The sequence below is a fragment of the Apostichopus japonicus genome, chromosome 6, assembly GCF_037975245.1.
Source record: "Apostichopus japonicus isolate 1M-3 chromosome 6, ASM3797524v1, whole genome shotgun sequence".
In the NCBI taxonomy this organism is placed as follows: domain Eukaryota; kingdom Metazoa; phylum Echinodermata; class Holothuroidea; order Aspidochirotida; family Stichopodidae; genus Apostichopus; species Apostichopus japonicus.
The window spans coordinates 953,945-975,164 of record NC_092566.1 but is presented as its reverse complement, the minus strand read 5'-3'; the positions used below and the strand labels follow the sequence as shown (position 1 = coordinate 975,164).

The 21,220-nt window shown below is 38.3% G+C and overlaps 2 protein-coding genes across 2 annotated transcripts in view; one reads left to right on the top strand and one right to left on the bottom strand.

Annotated features, from left to right (window-relative positions):
• The first annotated feature begins 2,463 nt into the window (after positions 1 to 2,463).
• On the top strand, positions 2,464 to 17,398 carry LOC139968584 (uncharacterized). The gene is made up of 7 exons (XM_071972724.1): positions 2,464 to 3,272; positions 6,134 to 6,258; positions 9,368 to 9,528; positions 10,304 to 10,424; positions 11,278 to 12,333; positions 12,848 to 13,128; positions 14,705 to 17,398. The coding sequence occupies exons 1-7, from the start codon at positions 2,851 to 2,853 to the stop codon at positions 15,533 to 15,535; spliced, it is 2,997 nt and encodes a 998-aa protein (XP_071828825.1). The 5' UTR covers positions 2,464 to 2,850; the 3' UTR covers positions 15,536 to 17,398.
• LOC139968585 (putative neutral ceramidase C) overlaps positions 16,253 to 21,220 on the bottom strand; it is a 20,696-nt gene continuing 15,728 nt past the window's right edge. The window contains exons 16-19 of the mRNA XM_071972725.1: positions 20,134 to 20,295; positions 19,612 to 19,671; positions 18,693 to 18,784; positions 16,253 to 18,317 (exon numbers count right to left, since the gene is read on the bottom strand). Coding sequence (XP_071828826.1) covers positions 18,095 to 18,317; positions 18,693 to 18,784; positions 19,612 to 19,671; positions 20,134 to 20,295 — 537 coding nt within the window. The 3' untranslated portion in view covers positions 16,253 to 18,094. The remainder of the gene's footprint in view (positions 18,318 to 18,692; positions 18,785 to 19,611; positions 19,672 to 20,133; positions 20,296 to 21,220) is intronic.

Here is a 21,220-nt window from a genome sequence, read left to right as displayed (position 1 = left end):
GATTTCATGTGGTGTTTTAAAACGGGAATGTTACATAAATTGGCGACGAGATTCTTTCCAGTGTAATTTCAATATCTGTTTTTTGTCAAAATGTCCCGGCTATTTGTAAAATTAGACGAGTTTAACCAAGGGCGAAGGAACCGGGGTGCTGGGGGCGCCAGCCCCCAGTGAAAAATATGGGGGCGGAAGTATCATTCCGCCCCCCCCCCTCGCTTCGCAAGTCAGAAAACCCCTTTTTCATTTCTCAATAAATGATAACCACATTCGTCATTTTAGGAACTAACTGCCCTTGGTGCTCAGAACATTTTGGCAGAAAAAAATCTCATTTGGAGCACCAAATTGCATCTAAGGCCAGGTGAAAATGCAAAATTATTTACAAAATGGAGTGGGTGTTGAAGTGTGCTATATTGCACCAAATTACATCTGAGGCCACCTGGAAATGCAAAAAATTTCCAAAGGGGAGGGGGACACCCCCTCCCCTCCGTTTCTTTCTACGTAGCGGAATTAAGAGCTGTATAGCAGTATATAAAGCACAACTTTAAAATAACATACTTCGAGGTAGATTGGTTTGTGGAATTAACAATGACGGCTTCCAAAGAAATATGTTATCAAATTCGACCGGCATTGGAAATTGCTATAGGCCTAGAGACTGCATCGAAAGATGCGGACGACTTGAAGCAAACATTTCAGCAAGCGACTGACGTCGAAACTTCTGAGGAGAGCGCGTACAATTAATTCCCAATGGACGAAGGAAACGCGGAAAGACAAATCGCAAGGCCGGGCAAAGGACTGTCTGTTATCATTGCCGGGGTACGAATAACTCACCACTTTGTTTAAAAACAAAGCCTTCAACGAGTGTGGCAAAATAGGTCACGAAGCGAAAGTTGGTAGATCAAAGAAAGTCAAGAAATTCAACAAACCAAGCAACAATCCTGAAACTAGCCCAGGATACCTCTTCAACGTAGGCTACTTATGGCATATAGCAAGCCGTTTTAATGTTTACCTCCTTATTCTATTAAAAGCAGCTTTTCTATGATTTCTCAAACTCATAGACCCCACGATGCCATAACGACAAACATTTGGTCGAGAAATCGGCTTTGTAACCGATAGTAAAGATATACCACGTGAAAGAGGAACCTTTCTACTTTAATGTGGTGCTAACCGAACTTATCTAGGTCGATAACTCAAATGAATCGATTTTGAAAATAAGAAACCTTTTTAGATCATAACACATTACTTATATACAGCCCGATAACTCAAATTAATCGATTTTGAAGGAAATTTTTTTTTACACATTACGTATATACCGCCATTTTGGAGAGGTCGGTATCGGGGTTATAGCACGCTATAATCAGGGAGTTGTTATGGCTATAATTAAGTACTTTCCTGGAGGTCTTTACTCTCCAAATTGTTCTCAGACATTTTTTTAGGAACACACAAGATGACTGAATGTCCCAGTGAGGAAAATGTCCTTGAAGGTTGTAATAAAAACAGTTTAAGAATTTTGACCAAAAGTGGCCATATTTGAATATCTAGCATATTTGGGGCCAATACAACGTATTATTAAAGGGTGTGAAGACTCGCCCAAAAAGAAACGTCTAATGCCGGTAATTTGACCTAGTTTCGAATGAGGTGTAACAGAAGTGTTGAACACCACCATCGATCCCACCACCATCGTACGGCCAACTGAAAAAGTTAACTTTATGTTGCTTGCAAGTGACGTTTTGTTCGTGTCCCTACAAAATGCAGACAGTAATGAAACGTGATACCTGAATTGTTATCTTTAGCTGGACCCGATATGTCCATCGCTGTATCGTTTGTATACTGTGCTTTGGGTATATTGACTGAAGCTGTATGTACTAACTGTACACTGTCTGATTAGTGACGATATAGCAAGCTGTGTGTGTATTTTCTGGGATCGATGGTGGTGTCTAACACTTCTGTTACACCTCATTCGAAACTAAGTCAAATTACCGGCATTAGACGTTTCTTTTTTTTTGCACGAGTCTTCACACCCTTTAATCGAGAGAAAACGATACCTTTCTTATGGTATTTATGCACTAATTGAACAACACACACACGACCGCGATATCTGCATAATACACACACGCGACCGCAGTGGCAATATTGTGTGCCATGTCTTACTGTTCTTTTTCTCTTAGTGACTGCTGTTAGTGTCTGCTCCTAGTGGCTGCTACCTTCAATGCAATGAGGCCCGTACATTAAATATGAATAGCTGTTACCAAATCGAGGTACACGCTTGCAAGCTAAAAATTCAGCTAAATTGTTTATGGCAACAATATTGGTAGACTTCACAACTGATGAAGTCCTCCAAAATGGAGAACTTACAATAGGTATGTGCATTCCGCTTCATATGGAATAGAAAAATTTATTATTATATAACCAATATAAATAATCACTAAAAAAGAAAAATTGGTTTGTTTTGAATGACTTGGTTATATACAGCAGATCTAAATGTATTATATCGAACGACTGGATCTCAAAGTCTGATGTATGTGCGTCAGTAATTTATGCTAGTGTCAGTCTGTCTGTCGGTACGCCGCCTTTGTTACTTTGCCTACAAAGTAGAAGTGTTCAGAGCGCTCTCCGTATACGAATGCAAGTAACCATCGATACCAACAGTGCTGTACAGTAGCCTAATATCATGCGGACGGTAACTGCGACGTGTTGGTTCCGTGCATATCACCAAGTACTGAACCCCCGTGATAGTATTACACTCTAGCCTAAGTTTATCAGAGAAAAACAACTTGAAGGAGATATTTTTAACCAAATAGAAGGTAGATCATTAGCAGCTTAGATGGCCGCAGAAGTAGCGCTGAGTTTGGCGAAATGATGGAACAGGGACAGCTGACTAGAGTAGTTCCACCGATCTGTCAGGGGGCATACATCAGGGACCTGCCAAGGAGCTTGCAAGAAATTCAAGGGGCAAACCTTTCTCCAGGAGAAAAGTTAAACCAAAGTAGAGAGAGAAATAGGGAGTGTGCTGCAATACGCCGGGCCTACATGCCAACTGATAAACTAGAAATGGAGCGCAAAAGAGGAAGAGAGTACATGGCTCTTAAAAGGGCATTCATGACGCCCAAAGAGAAAGAATTAGAAAACAAAAAGAACAGGGAGCGAGTCAGACTGAAGAGAATGTACCTACCAGAAGAGAAGAAAGAACTAATCCGCAAGCAGCAAAGAGAGAGACTAGCAAGGAAACGTGCTCAAATGACACCTGAAGAAAAATCAAGACTTCGTGAGAGATGGAGGTAGGGCAAGATCAAATGTAACTAATTGGTGCATGGGCTTAGAAAATGTGGGGGAAAGGTGGGGAATCGATGGACTATGTAACTGACACTGAGTCAAATTGAGTGCCATCCTCGGGTATTGGTCTAGTTCCAGGGTTGTCTTTGATTATATATATATGTACAGCTAGTAGCAAAATGGACTAGACCTAGCCTAGGCCCTATGGTGCCACTTATTTTCCATCTCTTTTAAATTTTCACTTTTGGCACAAAACATATAGTTCAGTTATCGGGGCAATTTTCTTTTACAATGTAATGTTTGAAAGTATAAAGAGTGGTATTACAAATTATACAGGCTCAGTGGCGTCGCCAGACGTTTCAATCTGGGGGGGGGGGGGCACAGCATTTATTAGGGGCACAATGCTTATTTGTGATTGCCGTCCTGGGGGAGGGGTCTAAGGGGTGTCCCCTCCCCTTTGAGAAATTTTGGACTAATATGGGTCCTTAGATGCAATCTGGTGCTATATTTTGCAACTTGAAGTAACTTTATGTTCAAGAATTTTCTTTTTAGTCTGTCCGATATTTATGTTTGTAATTGAGGCGGATGAAAATGTTATACAAACATGGAAATGAACCTGTTTGCTTTGATAATGTGTTTAAATAAGAGTGTTGAAAATTAAAATTGAAATTTATGCAGGGAAGTAGTGAAGTTTATAAGCACTAGCCATTCATGCTGGGGCCTCTGTGACCTTGTCAGGGAGAAAACAACTGGTTATTGTGATGGTTGCTGGAAAGAAGTTTAACTGATGAACATAATCATTTCGTCCTTTGTCAAAAAACTTTTTTTGAACACTACAGATCCCTTCTTGGGGGGAACCTGAGGGGGCACAATTATTTTGGGAGGGCACGTGCATGCCCCCTAGGCCACCCCTTGGCGATGCCACATACTTTGTAGGCTACTACTTAGGTACTGTCCTTATTTATAAACAGAGCTCTAACAGTGTATACACTGTTCACTTGAAGTAAGTATGACTTCAAACAAGATGATTTATTTTCTTACAAACCTGGATATCCAACCGGTTGGATATCCAGGTTTGTAAGAAAATAAATCTGTTTTACCTACTGTTTTACTTGGATATAGCTGCAGCTATATCCAAGTAAAACAGTAGGTAGGGCTCCCTTCATTAAAGGCATATATGGTCCAGGAAAACTATTGATTTACTAATGAAAGAAAAACATATACTAGCTTTCTGGTGAAACTTGTAAGCAATTCCTACATTGAATTTCCAATATATTGATAGTTGAAATTGTCACAGTTTGTATCATGAGGTAACTTTAAGCAAACAGGTGTGACGTCATAGTTGCATTATAATAGCAAAATGGATCAAGTCTATTATATCCCCAGTTGGATTGTTCCATTTATTTATTAGGGGTATTTTACAGTTAAACAAAATTGTCGCTCTTTGAAAAAAAAAACACACCTGACGATGAGGTAACCTATGGTAAACTCTCTCACAAACTTTAAATCAAAAATTAAAATAATTAAGGGATGTGAAATATATGTCCTTGTCATTTTCTGAATAATCTCTGTAAATAACAACAAGCACATGTGTGTATTTTGTGTTGCTGTAAAATACCCAATAAATAAATGGAACAACACAACCAGGGAAATAAGAGACTTTGATCCAATGTCTGTTTGTCTTTATATTTTTAATTTATTGTTTGACCTGGCACCTTGAATTGTTAAGAATAAGTTCCTCACTCATCAGTGGTAAATATATTTTCCTCTGGACTAGCCTTTGAAATAGAGATATGTAGCTTATAATTCGGAATTATGAAGTCTCTACCAACAAGTGATCATCAAAGCAGAGCTGATAGGTCCTTGATATAGAGGTTTTTGGTGGTTGTTACATAAAATAATTGATTAATAAGCAGAATTTAGGGACAACCCTGTGTCAGCACATACACAGTATGGAGTACTGTAGACCTAGCCAGATACTCAGATTTTTTAATTTCAGATGAATTTATTTACACTGCCAGTTATGATCATTAAGTTTGACCTCCAGACCTGATGGTGTAACACTGTAACTTAACCTCTGTTAGCTTGCCTGCCCCAATTCAATTCAAAATTAAAGGGTGTGAAGACTCGCACAAAAAAAAAACCTGTCTAATACCGGTAATCTGACCTAGTTACGAATGAGGTGTAACAGAAGTGTTAAACACCACCATCGATCCCAGAAAATACACACACAGCTTGCTACCATCAGTAATTAGACACTAGTGTACAGTCGGTACATACAGCTGCGGTCAATACCCACAACACAGTGTACAAACAATACAGCGATGGACATCTCAGGTCCAGCTAAAGATAACAAGGTATGAGGTTTCATTTCTGTCTGCATTTTGTAGCGACAGGAACAAAACGTCACTTGAAAGCAACGGAAAGTTAACTTTTTCAGATGGCCGCACGCGGTTTGGGGCGAGTCTTCAATGCCTTTAATCCCTTCACAGATCATGTAACAGGTAGTAGTTCTAGTGCCATGTATAGTACACATCAGAATGAGCAGTGTTGAACCCATAGTTCTGGGTCCGAATTGCAATGTACATACTGATTGAACCCTGCGATTAGGAACCAGCGAAAGCTGGACTGAGGGAAGGTTTATTAACATTAACATTAAACACACAGTACCGTAAATATTGATTTAAAAAAATGTACTCGAAAGTTAATTTTTGTACTAGCTGTAACAAAGCACATTGTATTTGTGATGTTATCTTGTAGCAATTATATTGCTAGAGAAAATTCTGATCTGGATGACGGGAGGTATGGATTGAAATCAAATTTATCTGTTAGTACTTTATCCTTTATTCTTGTTTTTGATTGTCAGGATCCAAATGAAGGAAAAGAGAGCTTCTTTATCAGAAGAGGAGAAGGCGAGACTAAGAACTTACAATCGGGAGAAAGCCAGAGAGTATCGGACTCGTAAACATCAAGATACAGGGTTCCCAGGAGGTCAGTTTGAAGTTTCTCAAAGTTGACTATGTTATTTATGTTCAACAAAATAATGCTAGCAAATCGTCATGTAACAAATCATATTTCCTTGTCTGCCTTAGAGGCTGATAATCCTTGAGAAACCATTTTAAACTACATGCACTTATTCAGTATAGGCCCCATTGTTCAATTAGCCCAGCTTGTGAAAAATGTTTCCCGCTGGGCCTAAATCTTGAACATCTAAGATTGGTTAAATCAGTTTTCTTTGTAAGAACCCTAATATGTATGTGTATGTGTGTGTGTGTGTGTGTGATATACTGTACCAACATTGTAAACATGACAATCCCCAAACGTAATATCTGTAGGTGGATTCCCAGTACTGAATTCTGCAAACTTTTTTTTACTTTTGGGGGAGTGACACACAGTATGTCATGGCAGGTCAACAGAGATCAAAGGGTGTAAATCTATGTGAACATAAACATATTTCATACATAATATGTGGATGCTGATTGCTTGGTTGAAGTCAAAGTTCAACAGAAGTCAAAGGAAGTATGATTAAACCATGGCACATTATATGAATAATTTTGGTTCTGTTAATTGTCCTCCATATCCTCCCCAACCTCTAACCCCACCCCTCTCAAACTCATTCCCTCTCTTACCCCTCCCCTCTACAGCCCACTTTTCCTAGACATCCCTTTCAATGTAATTGCAATAGGAATTTTTTCATAAACTGATATTCCAATTATAAATATGTTACACATTAGTTCTGTTTGTACCCTACTGTACAGGAAATGTGGATTATATTTTAAGACTTCAATGTGTCTACTTGTCTGCTGGATTGGGAGCATTTAATACAGTAAACCATAGTAAAGGTAGCAATGGCTTATATGTGTCTGCCTATATTGGGATGTGTTGAAGTTGATATTTGCTAAATCCTGTTTGCCTTTGGACATTTCTCACAGTAACTTAAAACTTGTGGGATTTTAAGAAGGTGTTACTGTATAGGTGTAAATAATTGATGCAGTCGACCTTGCAAGTCAATCTGTTTATAGCTCCATGATTCAATGAGAATACCAAGTTAATTAGCTGTTTTAATCTGCAGGTAATCTCTTCCAGATAAGAGTGTTACTTGTCACAGGAAGTCCTGAGGGAGGGTGGAGAAAAGGTTCTCACAGAAAGAAAGAGAGTTGTTCTATTTTGAAGGACAGATGAAGGGCTGACCATGCATGGAGCTATAAATAGCTCCATGGGCTGACAAAATAGAAAGATGTAGAAAACATTCCTTTGATTTAAAGTGGGAGATGATGGATTCAATAGCTGCACTCTGAATTCTGTACTTATTGCTTGAGAAGATGCTGTTATCTTTTCTCATCTTGATATAAGTCTTTTAGAGACCTCAGATAAAATGACAATTACAGAGAGGAAGAAAAATATGAATTTTCACAGTGCTGAGTTAAATCATCCCCCACCTTGATATCTTAATCCTAACTCATGTCAGCTTACCTCTTTGCCTTAGATATATGGTTACTTAGTTGTAATTTACATATTTGTGCCAGATAAATCCTTGATTACTACAGGAAATAGATCACAGTATTTGTTTTATGATGTGATCGTGGCTATGAATTTCACCGCTTTCATTTTCACTTCATAATTTTGTCAACGAGTGATGTCTTTACCTAAAGGCTTTGAAGACTCGCCCCAAACTGCGTGCGGCCATCTGAAAAAGTTAACTTTCTGTTGCTTGCAAGTGATGTTTTGCAAGAGTCACTGTAAATTGCAGACAGTACAGTAATGAAACGTGATACCTTGTTATCTTTAGCTGGACCTGAGATGTCCATCGCTAGGCTGTATTGTTTGTACACTGTGCTGTTGGTATTGACCTCAGCTGTATGTACTGACTGTACACTGGTGTCTAACACTTCTGTTACACCTCATTCGAAACAAGGCCAGATTACCGGCATTAGATGTTTCCTTTTGCTTGAGTCTTCACACCTTTTAAATGTCAATGTCCTCTGCATTCAAGGCTCTAAAACAATGCAATGTGTTTATACTATATGTATTTTTTAAAGAAAATAATTTTTGCATCATGATCAATGTTGATATTTTCAACCCCCCCAAAAATTTCTGTTGCCATGCAGATACATAATTAGGAAAACTTGTCTGAATTTAAAAAATATTATGATTGGTTTTCAGCAATAAAATGCCAAAAATTACCAACAATGCACTTGACCACTGGAGTATACTTTTAAAGTGTGTCTGTACGTGTGTCTCTTATTATACCACACTTTAAATTTAGCAAGATAATCTGAAAATTCTTGACTAGAAGTTCTATCTCTCAAAGTTATTGGCTACTTGTATTGCTCAGTTTCCTCTGCTCCAATCATGCACGCATGTTGTCCCAAATACATGAGCGTCATGTGTGTATGATATTGGTTGAATGAATAAAATAACTAATGAATGTAGATGATACCTTTCTTGGTAATAACTAAAATAGTAACCAGTAAATGCTTATAACAAACTTGATACAAAATCTGACTCAGGAGAGGAAATAAAGTTTGGAAGTTGTTGCACTTTTTGACTTCTGTATTCAAAGTGCCTGGTTACTCACTGCTAGACAACAATATTATACAACAGGTGTCTACAAATTAAAATACCACCTGAGAGATGAAGGGGAGAAGAGTCAGAGGCAATTGGTATTAGTTACCGGGAGAATTGTTATGGAAACAACAACTCCCTGGTTACACTCAGGATGTTATACAAATAACAGGATGTAGAGACCAGTCACTTGTTAAAGCCTGGGAGTTTCTCCAGATCAAGATTAACATGAAATACATCCAGTATGTTACTTTCAGGAAATAAACCACAAACTGCCTCAAAACTGTCCTGACAAAATCTGTTTTACCTCCATGACAAAATGGACTGAAGGGTACTTTCTACAACAAAATAGAAAAGGACACTTTTTAGGATTTTTTTTTGGTCAAACTGGGGAAGTAATTTTTCCACCTGGCCACACCCGGCTCTGCCTCCCGTTCTGTGACCTGTGATCGTATTTATTTTCTTTCTGTGACATTTTGACAAAGTTTCACACATACTAATGGTCTTCTTTTGTCATAATTTTGTTTGTTTTCAGCGTGGGCTTCTTACACAATGTTCCAGGCTGGTTCAGAGCAGAATATAACTAACTGTGCCTCCACCATCGACCAATCCATGAGCAGCGAAAAACTTCTCACTTTGCCAGCGTTTCCAACGCCCCTCAATGATCAAGTGAACTCATTGTCTAATGTTGCAGAGGTATATTATTAGCTGTAATGTATAGTTTTAGGTTTCACAAATTAATTTGTCAACTCTTTTATTATTCTTGTTCTCTTTTCTTTTTTTTTGAGACGAGGGAGATATGGGGGAGGGAGGGGGAGTGGGAGTTTTTCGTTCAAGTTTGAATATAAGGAGATGATGTTGACATTTGACAAGAGAGAACAAATATATTCATTGCCTTTCATTATTTTGCTTTTAATAGTCAACAATAAATTCCAATATCTTTGCTATGTAATGAAAACTTGAATGCCAAAAATAAAGTGATATATGTGTTCATTGTGCTATGCCCAGATATGCCAACCAATGATTATTAGCTGCATTTTTCAGATTATTTTTTTAACTGAGACTGTTGTCCAATTCAACCCCCTTCGTTATCTGAGAATAACTCGGAGAGTTGAACCTCAAGGAGAATCGATTCGGGAACTTAAATCTAGCAATTTATTGGCATGTTGTCATCTTACTTCACTCCTCACTTTACGGTTTCACAGTCTCACTGTACCATGTTAAGAGCAATAGGTTATATTTTAGTAACGATATGTTGTCCAGTTGACCAGATCCATTCAGTTTGGGTGGTTCATTCAGTTGTCTTGAATCATTGTCATACATAAACATTACCTATCCTTATCCTGCATACCTAATTAGTACCTGTCTTCCAAACTAAAATGTTGGCCAAATTCAATTATTTGAATTTTCACAGAAATTTCACTCAGTGCTTGAAGATTTCTTCCAAATTTGTTTTCAATTCATTTGATAGGGAAGCAGACATTCAGTGGTCACAAAACAAGAGATTGATGCAGATGGAAGTCAGGTGGCCCAGCAGTTAACCAACCAATCAGAAACCGAATCCAGTCTAATAGACAGTCTACCTCAAGAAGGTGAATTGAGTATTATCCAGGCAAAATACATGGATAGTTCTAGCAAAATCACTTCCTAAATTGACAATATCTAGCTGTTGAGGAATGGTCAGAATATACAGCAGATACTGCATGACGTGACCTTCAATTCACCAGATGTGAATGATTTTATGATTCCTTCAATTGCAGTGTTTTCAAGTTGCATGGCAAATCTGGAATGTTATATTCTCCCTCTGTACGTAAGCCTATCACTTTACTTGCCTGCATAGATTATTAGGTACATTTGTTCAGACATTTTTGTGGGTGATAGTAGAGACATATATTTCAGGGATGGTTACAGTACTTCCACTCAACACCAGTGGTGTGTGTAAAGGGGTTGGGGCTCAAGGGGCTCTGTGGCCCTCCACTGCCAGTCAGGAATATGACTCAGTCGATGGATTTTCTTCATTCAGTCAGTGAAGAATGAGACCACTGCTCTAAAACAACCCTTTTTGCAAAACTCACACAAAAATTTAAGAAAATTTTATGGAAGATCTGATTTATATTCTAACTACTCCTCAGAATGGACCATTAGAGGACGTGACGTCTCAACATTTCTAAAAATTTTCTAGGGGATTTTCCCATACCTCTTACACAGGACTCAGGACTCCATGGTCACCCTCCTCTCAAAAATTCCTTCGTTCATTACATGCCTTCACATAAAGGTTCATGCCGTAACATAGAACTTTGTGGGGAAATATTTAATTCCCTGCTCCCCACATTCTAAAATGGCTATTCCTGCAAACTTGATTACAAATCAGTGTATGTAATATGCTTCTTAATACTTAGTTATGGTTTGATCTCCATGGACTAATCCATGACTGCTTTATTTCAGGAGATAACCAAAGATATGGAGGGACCTTTCCTCAATTAGATTCTTTACCGGTTGACAGCAACCATTCAGGAGCCATTCTCCCAGCTGGTATTCAGAAACCATTTCAGATTGTCTACAAAGCCGTCCATAAGTTTAGAAGGTTTTGCTTCGACACCCATCAGACCGAAGAGTTTGAATGCCTGGATAAAGCGACCGTGAATGACCTCTTAGCAGGTTTTTATTCTAAAGTAGAACAGCTACCGTGGATGGGGTTACAGATGACAGAATTTCTGGTAATAATGAAGGAAGGATTGGCCTGCTTCATGAGAGATTTCCTTCAAACGGATATCATAAACGACCCAGCATTCGAAAAGGCCAATACTGCATTTGTTAGGCGTTTGGAGACACTGCTTCAGAAGACCGATCCACAAAACTCTGAGGGAACAGCAAAGAATGGTGAAGCTTTGAAGGAGGCTTCAGAAACCCTGTTGGTGTTAGATGAAGAGGTCACCATGAGGGTAGTACAGTTCTTCCAGAAGTATTTGGTGCACCAGGGTAAAAATATCAACTTTGAAACTTTCACTAAAGAGAGTTTGATCGAAGCTCTTCATGGCTTTTATGTCTACGCTAAGATGATTCCTCAGAAGTCGCTTCCAGAACCTTATCGAATCTTACGCTTGCGTCTTGCCCACCATATCAAAACTAAGATGAACGTTGACATTATTCATGATCCAGACTTTGAATTTGCCAACAGGGTCTGTAAAGCTAACATGACTAAGTTAGAACAACATTTACAAGGTGCACCACTTGAGGTAGAACCAGTACCTGGAGGGATTACATGCCAGGACCTTATCACTCTCTTCCAGTCCCCTAACATGACACCCAGTCACCCACAGGGTCTGCTCAATCTGTGCATGTTCAATGTGATTTTCTATCTGTGCCAAAGTATCACCCATGGGTTGTCTGAGTCAATGAGGCTGATGGACAAAGGAACTTTTCTCTTCGAGACGGATGAGCAGAACAACGAGTATGTGGCATGGCAGAGCACATACCAGGAGAGAATGCCAGAATTAGTAGGTAAGGGATACACAGTATTATAACATAACCTAATGGATTAGTAATCAATGAATATGCAACATGGCAGAGCACATACCAGGACAGAATGCCAGAATTATTAGGTAAGGGACACACAGTGGTGTGTTGGAGAAGTATTATAACATAACATAATAGATTAGTAATCAATGAATATGCAGCATGGCAGATCAGAATTAGTAGTTAAGGGACACACAGTGGTGTGTTGGAGAAGTATTGTTATACATATCCTAATAGATTAGTAGTCAATGAATATGCAGCATGGCAGATCAGAATTAGTAGTTAAGGGACACATAGTGGTGTGTTGGAGAAATATTATAACACTACCTGATAGATTAGTAATCAATGAATATGCAGCATGGCAGAGCACATACCAGGACAGAATGCCAGAATTATTAGGTAAGGGATACACAGTGGTGTGTTGGAGAAGTATTATAACACTACCTAATATATTAGTAATCAATGAATATGCATCACACATTTTTCTTCATCTCTGCAGGTCACTCTCTTTGTCCTGTTTCCAACCTCAATAAGTATCTTGCCAAACTAAGTTCAGACTCCAGTAGTCTTTGGCAGCATCCAATCAGAAGATCTCTTGCCAGTTACAGTACCATGGAGGTCTGGTACCAGGTGAACATTCCCATGGGCAGTAGAAAGATTCAATATTTTATGGAAAAACTGAGTCAAGAAGCTGGTCTTGGAACATGTTACTCCAACTTATCCATCCAACAGACTCCCCTGGAAACAATGAATGATGCTTTACGTGCAGTCAAAGATATGGTATGTCTAGTTTGTCATTGGTGATGAGTTTAATTTCCTAAATCTTTATGTTATGCGAAGTAACCAGAATCTAACTCAAATTAAACTTAAAATGCTTCTATTCAATTATCTGTCTGTCTGTCCCTCGGAGTGTAATATACAAATGGTCACAATTTAATTCATTGAGTTGAAACATTGCTTTATGTATCCCATCAGTCAATGGTTTGCTTTAAGTGTGTCGGCTTGTCCATCTGTCAAAGTGTCTGTTAAAAGTTTTTAAAATTTTTTATTAATTCCAACACACCAGGAGGAATTTAGTAACCTACACTTTAAGCACTTTGGCAAACATTTGGCTGCAACCACATTATAGCTGGAAAAGGATTGACAAGAAGATGGGAACACAACAAAGGTTCTGAAGTCTTACAGACGATTTAGGACAAATACAACAACTTGTTCATGGATAGCTGGATACTTTCCTGCCCCTAAACGAAATCTGTTTCCTCTAAATTAACTAGTACTGATTGAGAAGAGCTGGAAATTCTTTCTAAAAGGCAAGACTCAAAAACCACAATAAATTGAAATGACAATAAGAATGATGGCTTTGTTCTGGTAAACAAGAGCACATGTCTGAGGATTAAAAGAAGATGTGAGGAAATAAGCAGGAAGTGTTCAAACAGATAAATAAGTTAGGTTTGTTAATCACAGATTGCAAAACAAATATGGAGGAAAGAGATAACACTTTAGAAGAGAGAAACATCACACCTAATTAATATTTCTACACACTGATACAATATCCCTGAAATCAACAAACTGAGGAATACTTTGTGATCAAAAGAATAAATAAAGCAAACACTTGCTGGGATATCTGCAGTCCAGCCTCTGTCTGTATTAGTATATCTGTGTAACCTCTTCATCTTAATAGCTAACTGATCCATAGGTCTAATCTATCGCAGTATGTTCAGGTTCATCTAACGAAAGATATCTTTATGCTTAGTTGTTTCCAGGGTCATGATCTACATTGTTTTACTATTTAAAATATTAATGTTTTCCACACTATTGAGCCTCTTTCTTTGATTACATTTTATTAACAATTGAAAACTAAACTAGTACCAGTTAAGGTTTCAGTTAAGGTTTTGTACTACAGTATGTACAAAGTGCAAATTGCAGCAAAATGGACCAGTTTGTTTTAGCAACTTCAAGATAATTTTTATATTAATTCTGTAAGTTAATATAGCTGATTATACTTGTAACACTAAAATGCCTATTCATTTTGAGTTATACTTTGGCAGAGTTTTAATTAAGTTTTGTGTTATATAATAAAATACACAAAGGATGTGGATGCATCCATAAAGAATATCTGTATGTTTTGTAAACAAACATCAACATTTAGCCTACAACACTAACATAGCAGATACACCTCGGACTAACCTAATTTGCATAGAAGAATCTGGACTGAAATAAAGTGTAGCTATTTTCCTGGAGTGAATGTGGTGGAAATTGATGGTTTAAGTGAAACAATCAGATATTTTCTTCATTTCGTTCAGATTCCCTACAGGTTCACCAATACTCCTAGCACTTTCCTCCTCTTTCATTTCAGTTCTCATTTGTCGGCCCGGATAATTTTTCATTGCTCCCAAATCAAGACCAAAGCCGACAGCAAAACACAAACCAACCTATAAGTTTGGCGGAATCCTTCGTTGCTGGTAATCAGCTCCCACTGGGACTCGTCAGTTCCTTGAGCGATCTGGACAACCACTTGAATTGCGTGATGTGGAGCAAGATCCTGCCAGATTGGAATAATCTCAAAATGTTGGGCAAGTTTGAGAATAATGTCGACTTTTTGAAGCATCTTTTGAATATTTACAATTCTTGCATCTCCGATTCGTACCCAGACGACGCTCTGCCACAGATTGGACCTAATACGATTATGCACCCCGAGGTAGGAGAGAGGCTAGAGGAGGATGGGTTCCTCTCAGTGGCCAGTAGTAGTTTAAACTCTGAAAGACACGAGAAGGGAAGAAGGCTGGATGCTGTCCTGGCCTCATCCTTGAAAACTCTTGGAGACAAGGAGAGGCAAGGCACATCATCAAGAAGAAAACCGAGCATCGTCCAGCGGAAGGAAAATTATCCAGCGTTAGACGGTAAAGATGAAGAAGACCAGGACCACCCATTGCAAGATGCTGAAGGCATGGACCACCCATTGCGAGATGCTGAAGGCATGGACCACCCATTGCAAGATGCTGAAGGCAGGGAACACCCATTGCAAGATGCTGAAGGCATGGACCACCCATTGCGAGATGCTGAAGGTAGGGACCACCTATTGCAAGATGCTGAAGGCAGGGACCACCCTTCGCAAGATGCTGAAGGTAGGGACCACCCATTGCAAGATGCTGAAGGCAGGGACCACCCATTGCAAGATGCTGAGTAACGACGAGTAAAAGTGAGAGAAAAAGAGCCAGTGTAGCACATGCCATGGCTGTTGTTGGGAGGGAGGATGGGGGGATATTAAAGGGGTGGGAGATATTGAAGAGGGGGGTTGGCCTTGAAGGCAGGAGTGTAGACATCTCATTTGGTCAGAGGGAGAAAACCTTGATTCAATTCAAGATGTTTTAGGGTTATATTTCTTTTGTAGCTCCTACACTGGTTCTGTGAATACAAGAGATGATTGCAGACAAGTTGGTTAAAAGTTGCTACATAGTTGTTTGCAGGATAGCGGTGCTGCAGATCAGTTTATTAATTTCCTTTTATAACAAACTGACATTGTTAGAAGAAATCAATTTAAATGAGAGGTCATTTGCCAGAGATATAGCATGTACTTAAGAAAGAGATCATTTCAGGGACATATATATTATATTGGTTTTGAGGGGGAGGGGGGGGGGGGTGGGTGTTGGTTTCTAGGCTGGTAGAGCCAGCATTGACCCAAATGGGTGTTTCAAGAGAATATTGTGGTTTATTCTTGTACATACACTGCATTGCAGGGGATGGTTGCGGAAGACTAGGACAGAGTTTAATCAAAGCAGTGAAGACATTGCAACATATAGAATCTATAAAAGAAAACAGTCAAAATCTCTTACATATTAATTTATTATTCTTATCTGAAAAATCATTTTTGTATTACTGAGTAAACCAATTCTGTTGACTCTAGTTGATCATTTCTTTCTGGATTTTCTGGCTTTGCCATTTTATCGAACAAACGTTGGTCTAAATTTTATTGAACAAATTTTAAACCTGTTTTAGATAGAATTTGACCCGTTTTGATGTGTTTAAATAAAACACAAATTTATACTTACTTTAGATAGCTTGAAACACACACATTGAATTTTTACATTGGAACATGTACTCCATTAATATGCATCGTTAAGCTTATAATTCACTTTAATTGTTCTGTGACTTGGCAGATTTAAGCATATTAGGTTTACCATGAGTATAACCTGCAGGGGGGGGGGAGGGCAGTTAATCTAGGCAGGCCACACTAGCCATTACACTCTCTACTGCTGATACCTATTTCTGTGAAATAGTAAGTTTAAATTATATGGTCAAATAAAAGATCAGAAAATTTTACAGGCCTATCAAGAGTGTGTGGCCTGAGGTTTCTACACCAGCTCCTCAAATATGCATATAATATTGTATTTTTCTTGCCATAAAGGTCTGTGGGTCGAATTAACAGTTGTGAAATCTTCTCCAGGGTCACAGAATATTTGCCACATGTGGCCTGCGGGCCCACTCTAAAGGCCCGGTCACACTATACCGATTTTTTATCGGAATACTATCCGATTTTCCCGGAGGAATCGAAACAGCCTGTTTTTCGTCCGGGTCTTCTAGCCACAGTGATAAAGGACCTGATTTGCTATCTGTTGAGCCATTCCGATGTGGAATAGCCCTCTCCTAACTTTTGATATTGACTTCGTTCCCTTTTATCGGTTAGCTATCCGATTTCTCTTCCGATTTTTATCGTTTTTCGATGTGATGTCACTTCAGAATGTAGTCCGTTCCAGAACCCCTCAGATTTGGAGTAGGTATTCGAATATTCCACTGCACCCATTACATTCACTATCGCAAACCTCACTCTTCGGCCTAAAATCGGAAAAATCGGACCGTATTCCGATAAAATATCGCTGTAGTGTGACCGGGCCTTAACTCCACCTCTTATAACTCATTTAACCACCAGAAATCCTCACCAATGGACACATACAATATGACACACTTTCAAAATAATCTTGACAATAGCATGCATTGTTAGCTTGATAGCATAGATCTATTAATAAACCTCTACTCAGCATTACATCATTAATATCTTGTTGTTTCTCATTTCTGTTACATTTTCTTGGAACTTCAAAGAAGAATCAGTTTGATTGCTAATTAAGGTTAGAGTAGTTTAGAACAGAATTTGCCATTTGTTGATGGAAACACGTTAATTTTGAATTTTATTGATACTGACCATTTTCCTGCTACCTTTTCCCAGTTACAGTTCATCACACAAGTTACTAATTTCAAGAAGTATGGTACCTCCAAGTCAAAGACTCCAATTAAGAGAGGAACATTGACTGATAATACACTTGACGGTAAAATCAAGTGACTTGTATAAATGACTATTCCTACTCTGTAGATCTTCTTGTGTATGTAGTGTCATCTGATAGGGAAATTCATAAACAAGTCCAAATTTGTAACTGATAATTAGCCACAGCTCTCTAATATGTACCTTGTTCAACTGTTACAAACTTGCAGTGGACAAGCCTAACTTTCCTATACATTATTCTAATGGACAAATGCTATACTAAATTTAACAAGGTGTTTATTTACTAACCTTGTGGGCTTTCTTTCATTTCAATACTGTCAATAATGTTATGCTGATGATTGAACAAGACACTGTACCTATATCAAGAGAATTAACCAAAGAGTCTCAAATTAAAGAAGTCCTTTTAAAAAAAATAATGAATCATTTTACAGACTCTGAAATATTTTGTTTTCCAAAGTATGAGGATAAGTTTTAAATGGATCGTACTTCTTGGTAACTAGATTCTACCACTTCAAAGGAGGATGAATAAGTCAATCCATAGCAACTGATGTCACCATATGCTGGATCTTTCTTGTATCCTTTATGACCCAACCTGTAAGTTCCAACCTGCTGGGCTAATGGAATATCCCATTGTACGGTAGCGTGACTAACTGTGCCAGCTCTTCTGGAAGTTGAAGATCTATCCCACTTAAATCTGAGGGTGAAAATTTATGAAAACAAACAATAACCTACATCTCTCAAAGTTATTAAAGCATATCAATGAAGTTTCGTCTGTATTCTGCAATTGGCTGACTAAAATCCAGATTTCCAAATTGTGTTTAATTTGAGATGATCCTGTATAACTATAGTCAGAAGTGAAGATAAGGTAGCTTTAAAGCAGCCTACTCCAGTTTGGTCTGCATTCTACAAGAGGGAGGGGCGACTAGAGTGAAGAAAGGATATACTACCATGGAAAATCCTTAAACATGCTGACATTTTGAGAACATGACAGGTGAAGTGCTACAAAATTATCAATTGATGGGTGTTAGAAATTATTTTTTAAAAGACAAATGAAGGCAATCCTACTGACCTGGTACAAAAATCTGCATCGGTATAAACTATTTCCCATTCTTGGGGCAGCGCACGTGTCTGTCTTTCTACCACTAAGAAGGTATCTTCTCTCTGGAGAATGTAAAATTTGGCAGAAATATTAAAAATGAAAATATTTTACAGCCCCTCTAGGCTGTTTCCATGATTGTATAATCCATTTCAGTTTTATTCACTGTTTAAAACTAAACCGTATGTATACTTCAGAAAAAGGATGTTAAATGATCATGTGGCAAAAGTTGTTAACTGAACATTAAAAGTTCTAGTTAAATGCTCAGTTATTGAGACAAGAACTCTGTTGAGTGACAGCAGGAGAACCAATTGCAAGCTAGGATAGAGTGAAAACTGGACATCCCAAAAGTAGTTAGTAATACTTCGCATTGAAAAAAGTAAAATAAATGGGGTGAGTGCGCTAGAGTAACTTAAAGACTATCTAAATCATCAATATTAACAGATTTTTCTGCATTCTCATATTATCCTACCCCAGCCCCCTTCCCTCACCAGACCCCACCTCCTCCCTCTCACCCCTAAATCTGCTGGGTTCAACACTGGGGTAAAAGCTTGAGGGAGGCTTAATACTGATATCGTTTTAATCTGTATTTCCTTTGCTAATAAATGTTAGTGATGAGTTATAAAGAGAAATTAAAGTTTGAACTAAAATCTCAAAAAGTGTATTGAAAATAAGAAGCACAGGAAGCTTTAATCTTACGACTATGTTTTTAATGAGTATGAAGCTGTCAGCATTCCATATTTAATTTCACACAAAATGAAATTTGAGATGGTTATGTACACCACCAAAGTTGTTTATTACGTTAGAAGACTTTGAAGAACAGTGCAGAAACACTGTCACGCAAATGGGAAATCCCTTAACACATTAACAGACACTTTGTAGTACTGATTACCATTCTGTAAGCATCGTTTCTAGGGTTACCAGCTATGAATGATGCCTCGGCTACTCCTCCCTGTAAAAACAAAACAAAAACAACTTATAGCACCGTTTTGTAAAGTTTTCTTATTTTGTGATGAAATATTACATTTTTAATTTTCAGGAAAGCAGAGCAACTACCTTTCCCTTCAAGTATGAGTTTTTATAAAATCTCAACTTTTCAATGTGAGTATAGAAACAATTAATGTCCACCTATCATGTTTGATGGTTTCTATATCACATCACTGGTTGACCAATCAATAAGTTCATCAAATCTAATAATGTGCAGTGGTATATAGTAACTCTACACTTAAAATCTTTCTTAATCTTTATTATTCTCTAATTCTAGAATTAACTAACCTGATTTTGCTATTGTTTCCTTGTTTCATCATTCTCCGAAAAATGATTCACAGGCTTACTAGGAACTGTTGTTTGCCTCAAAACAGAACTGGGAATAATGACCTCATGAATATTCATAAAGAGGACTACATATTCATACCTGTCTATACTTGGCATCTACATCCATGACGATATCACCGATCCGTTTTCCTAGACCAGTGATGCGGTTGATGTCATCAGCATCCCCCTCTGATGGATCCAGGGTGCTCCCTTGATCACCTAAGAGATTAGGCATCTCAGGACCGGGGCCAGGTTGGGTGCCCTTCAAATATGACAGATTTACATCAAATTAGGATTTAAGCTTTCTTCAAAAATTGCATTTGACGTCAAAATGAGCTAGCAGGATGAAGAAATGACAACATCACTTAGTGTTTATAAGTGGTGGCTGTACACCAGGAAATCACCCTCTGTGTGGTATGGTATTTGAAATTATCATTGACACTATGATTGCCATTAGCCTGAGGTTGCATTTAATTGCAGTATCTCAGCCATTTCATGTCCAGAACCAACATATCTCCATCTCATTCTCCATCTCAACTTTATGCTATTTTGCACAGTGTCCACACTTTACTGATTAATACTCTCCTGAGGCACTGAATTAATGAGGGTCAAAACAAATGGTTTTTAACTGTTATTTGGCACTTAATCCTTGAAGAAACAGCTTTTAGAATACCCCCTCCCCCTCCACGGTGCCATGTCAAAGAAATTTCTAGGCTTCTAATCATACACGATTGCATGTGACACCTTATGACCAGCTAAGAAACTGCCAGTACAAGTGTCATACAGCCATTAGGTGTTGAGCCAGTATTGTATACTACCAGCTGCATACTTACAACCAGTATTGTATACTACCAGTACAAGTGTCATACAGCCATTAGGTGTTGAGCCAGTATTGTATACTACCAGCTGCATACTTACAACCAGTACTGTATACTACCAGTACAAGTGTCATACAGCCATTAGGTGTTGAGCCAGTACTGTATACTTCAAGCTGAATACTTACAGCCAATATTGTATACTGCCAGCAGCATACTAACAGCCAGTATTGTATACTGCCAATACAAGTGTCATACTTACAGCCATTAAGTGTTGAGCCAGTATTGTACACTACCAGCTGCATACTTATAGTCATTATTGTATACTACCAGCTGCATACTTACCGCCAGTATTGTATACTACCAGCTGCA

Excerpts from the sequence above, each read along its gene's own strand:
- LOC139968584 (XM_071972724.1), top strand. The coding sequence starts at position 2,851 with ATGATGGAACAGGGACAGCTGACTAGAGTAGTTCCACCGATCTGTCAG. Across the intron at positions 3,273-6,133 it reads AGACTTCGTGAGAGATGGAG|GATCCAAATGAAGGAAAAGA; the intron begins GTAGGGCAAGAT and ends TTTGATTGTCAG. Across the intron at positions 10,425-11,277 it reads AGACAGTCTACCTCAAGAAG|GAGATAACCAAAGATATGGA; the intron begins GTGAATTGAGTA and ends GCTTTATTTCAG.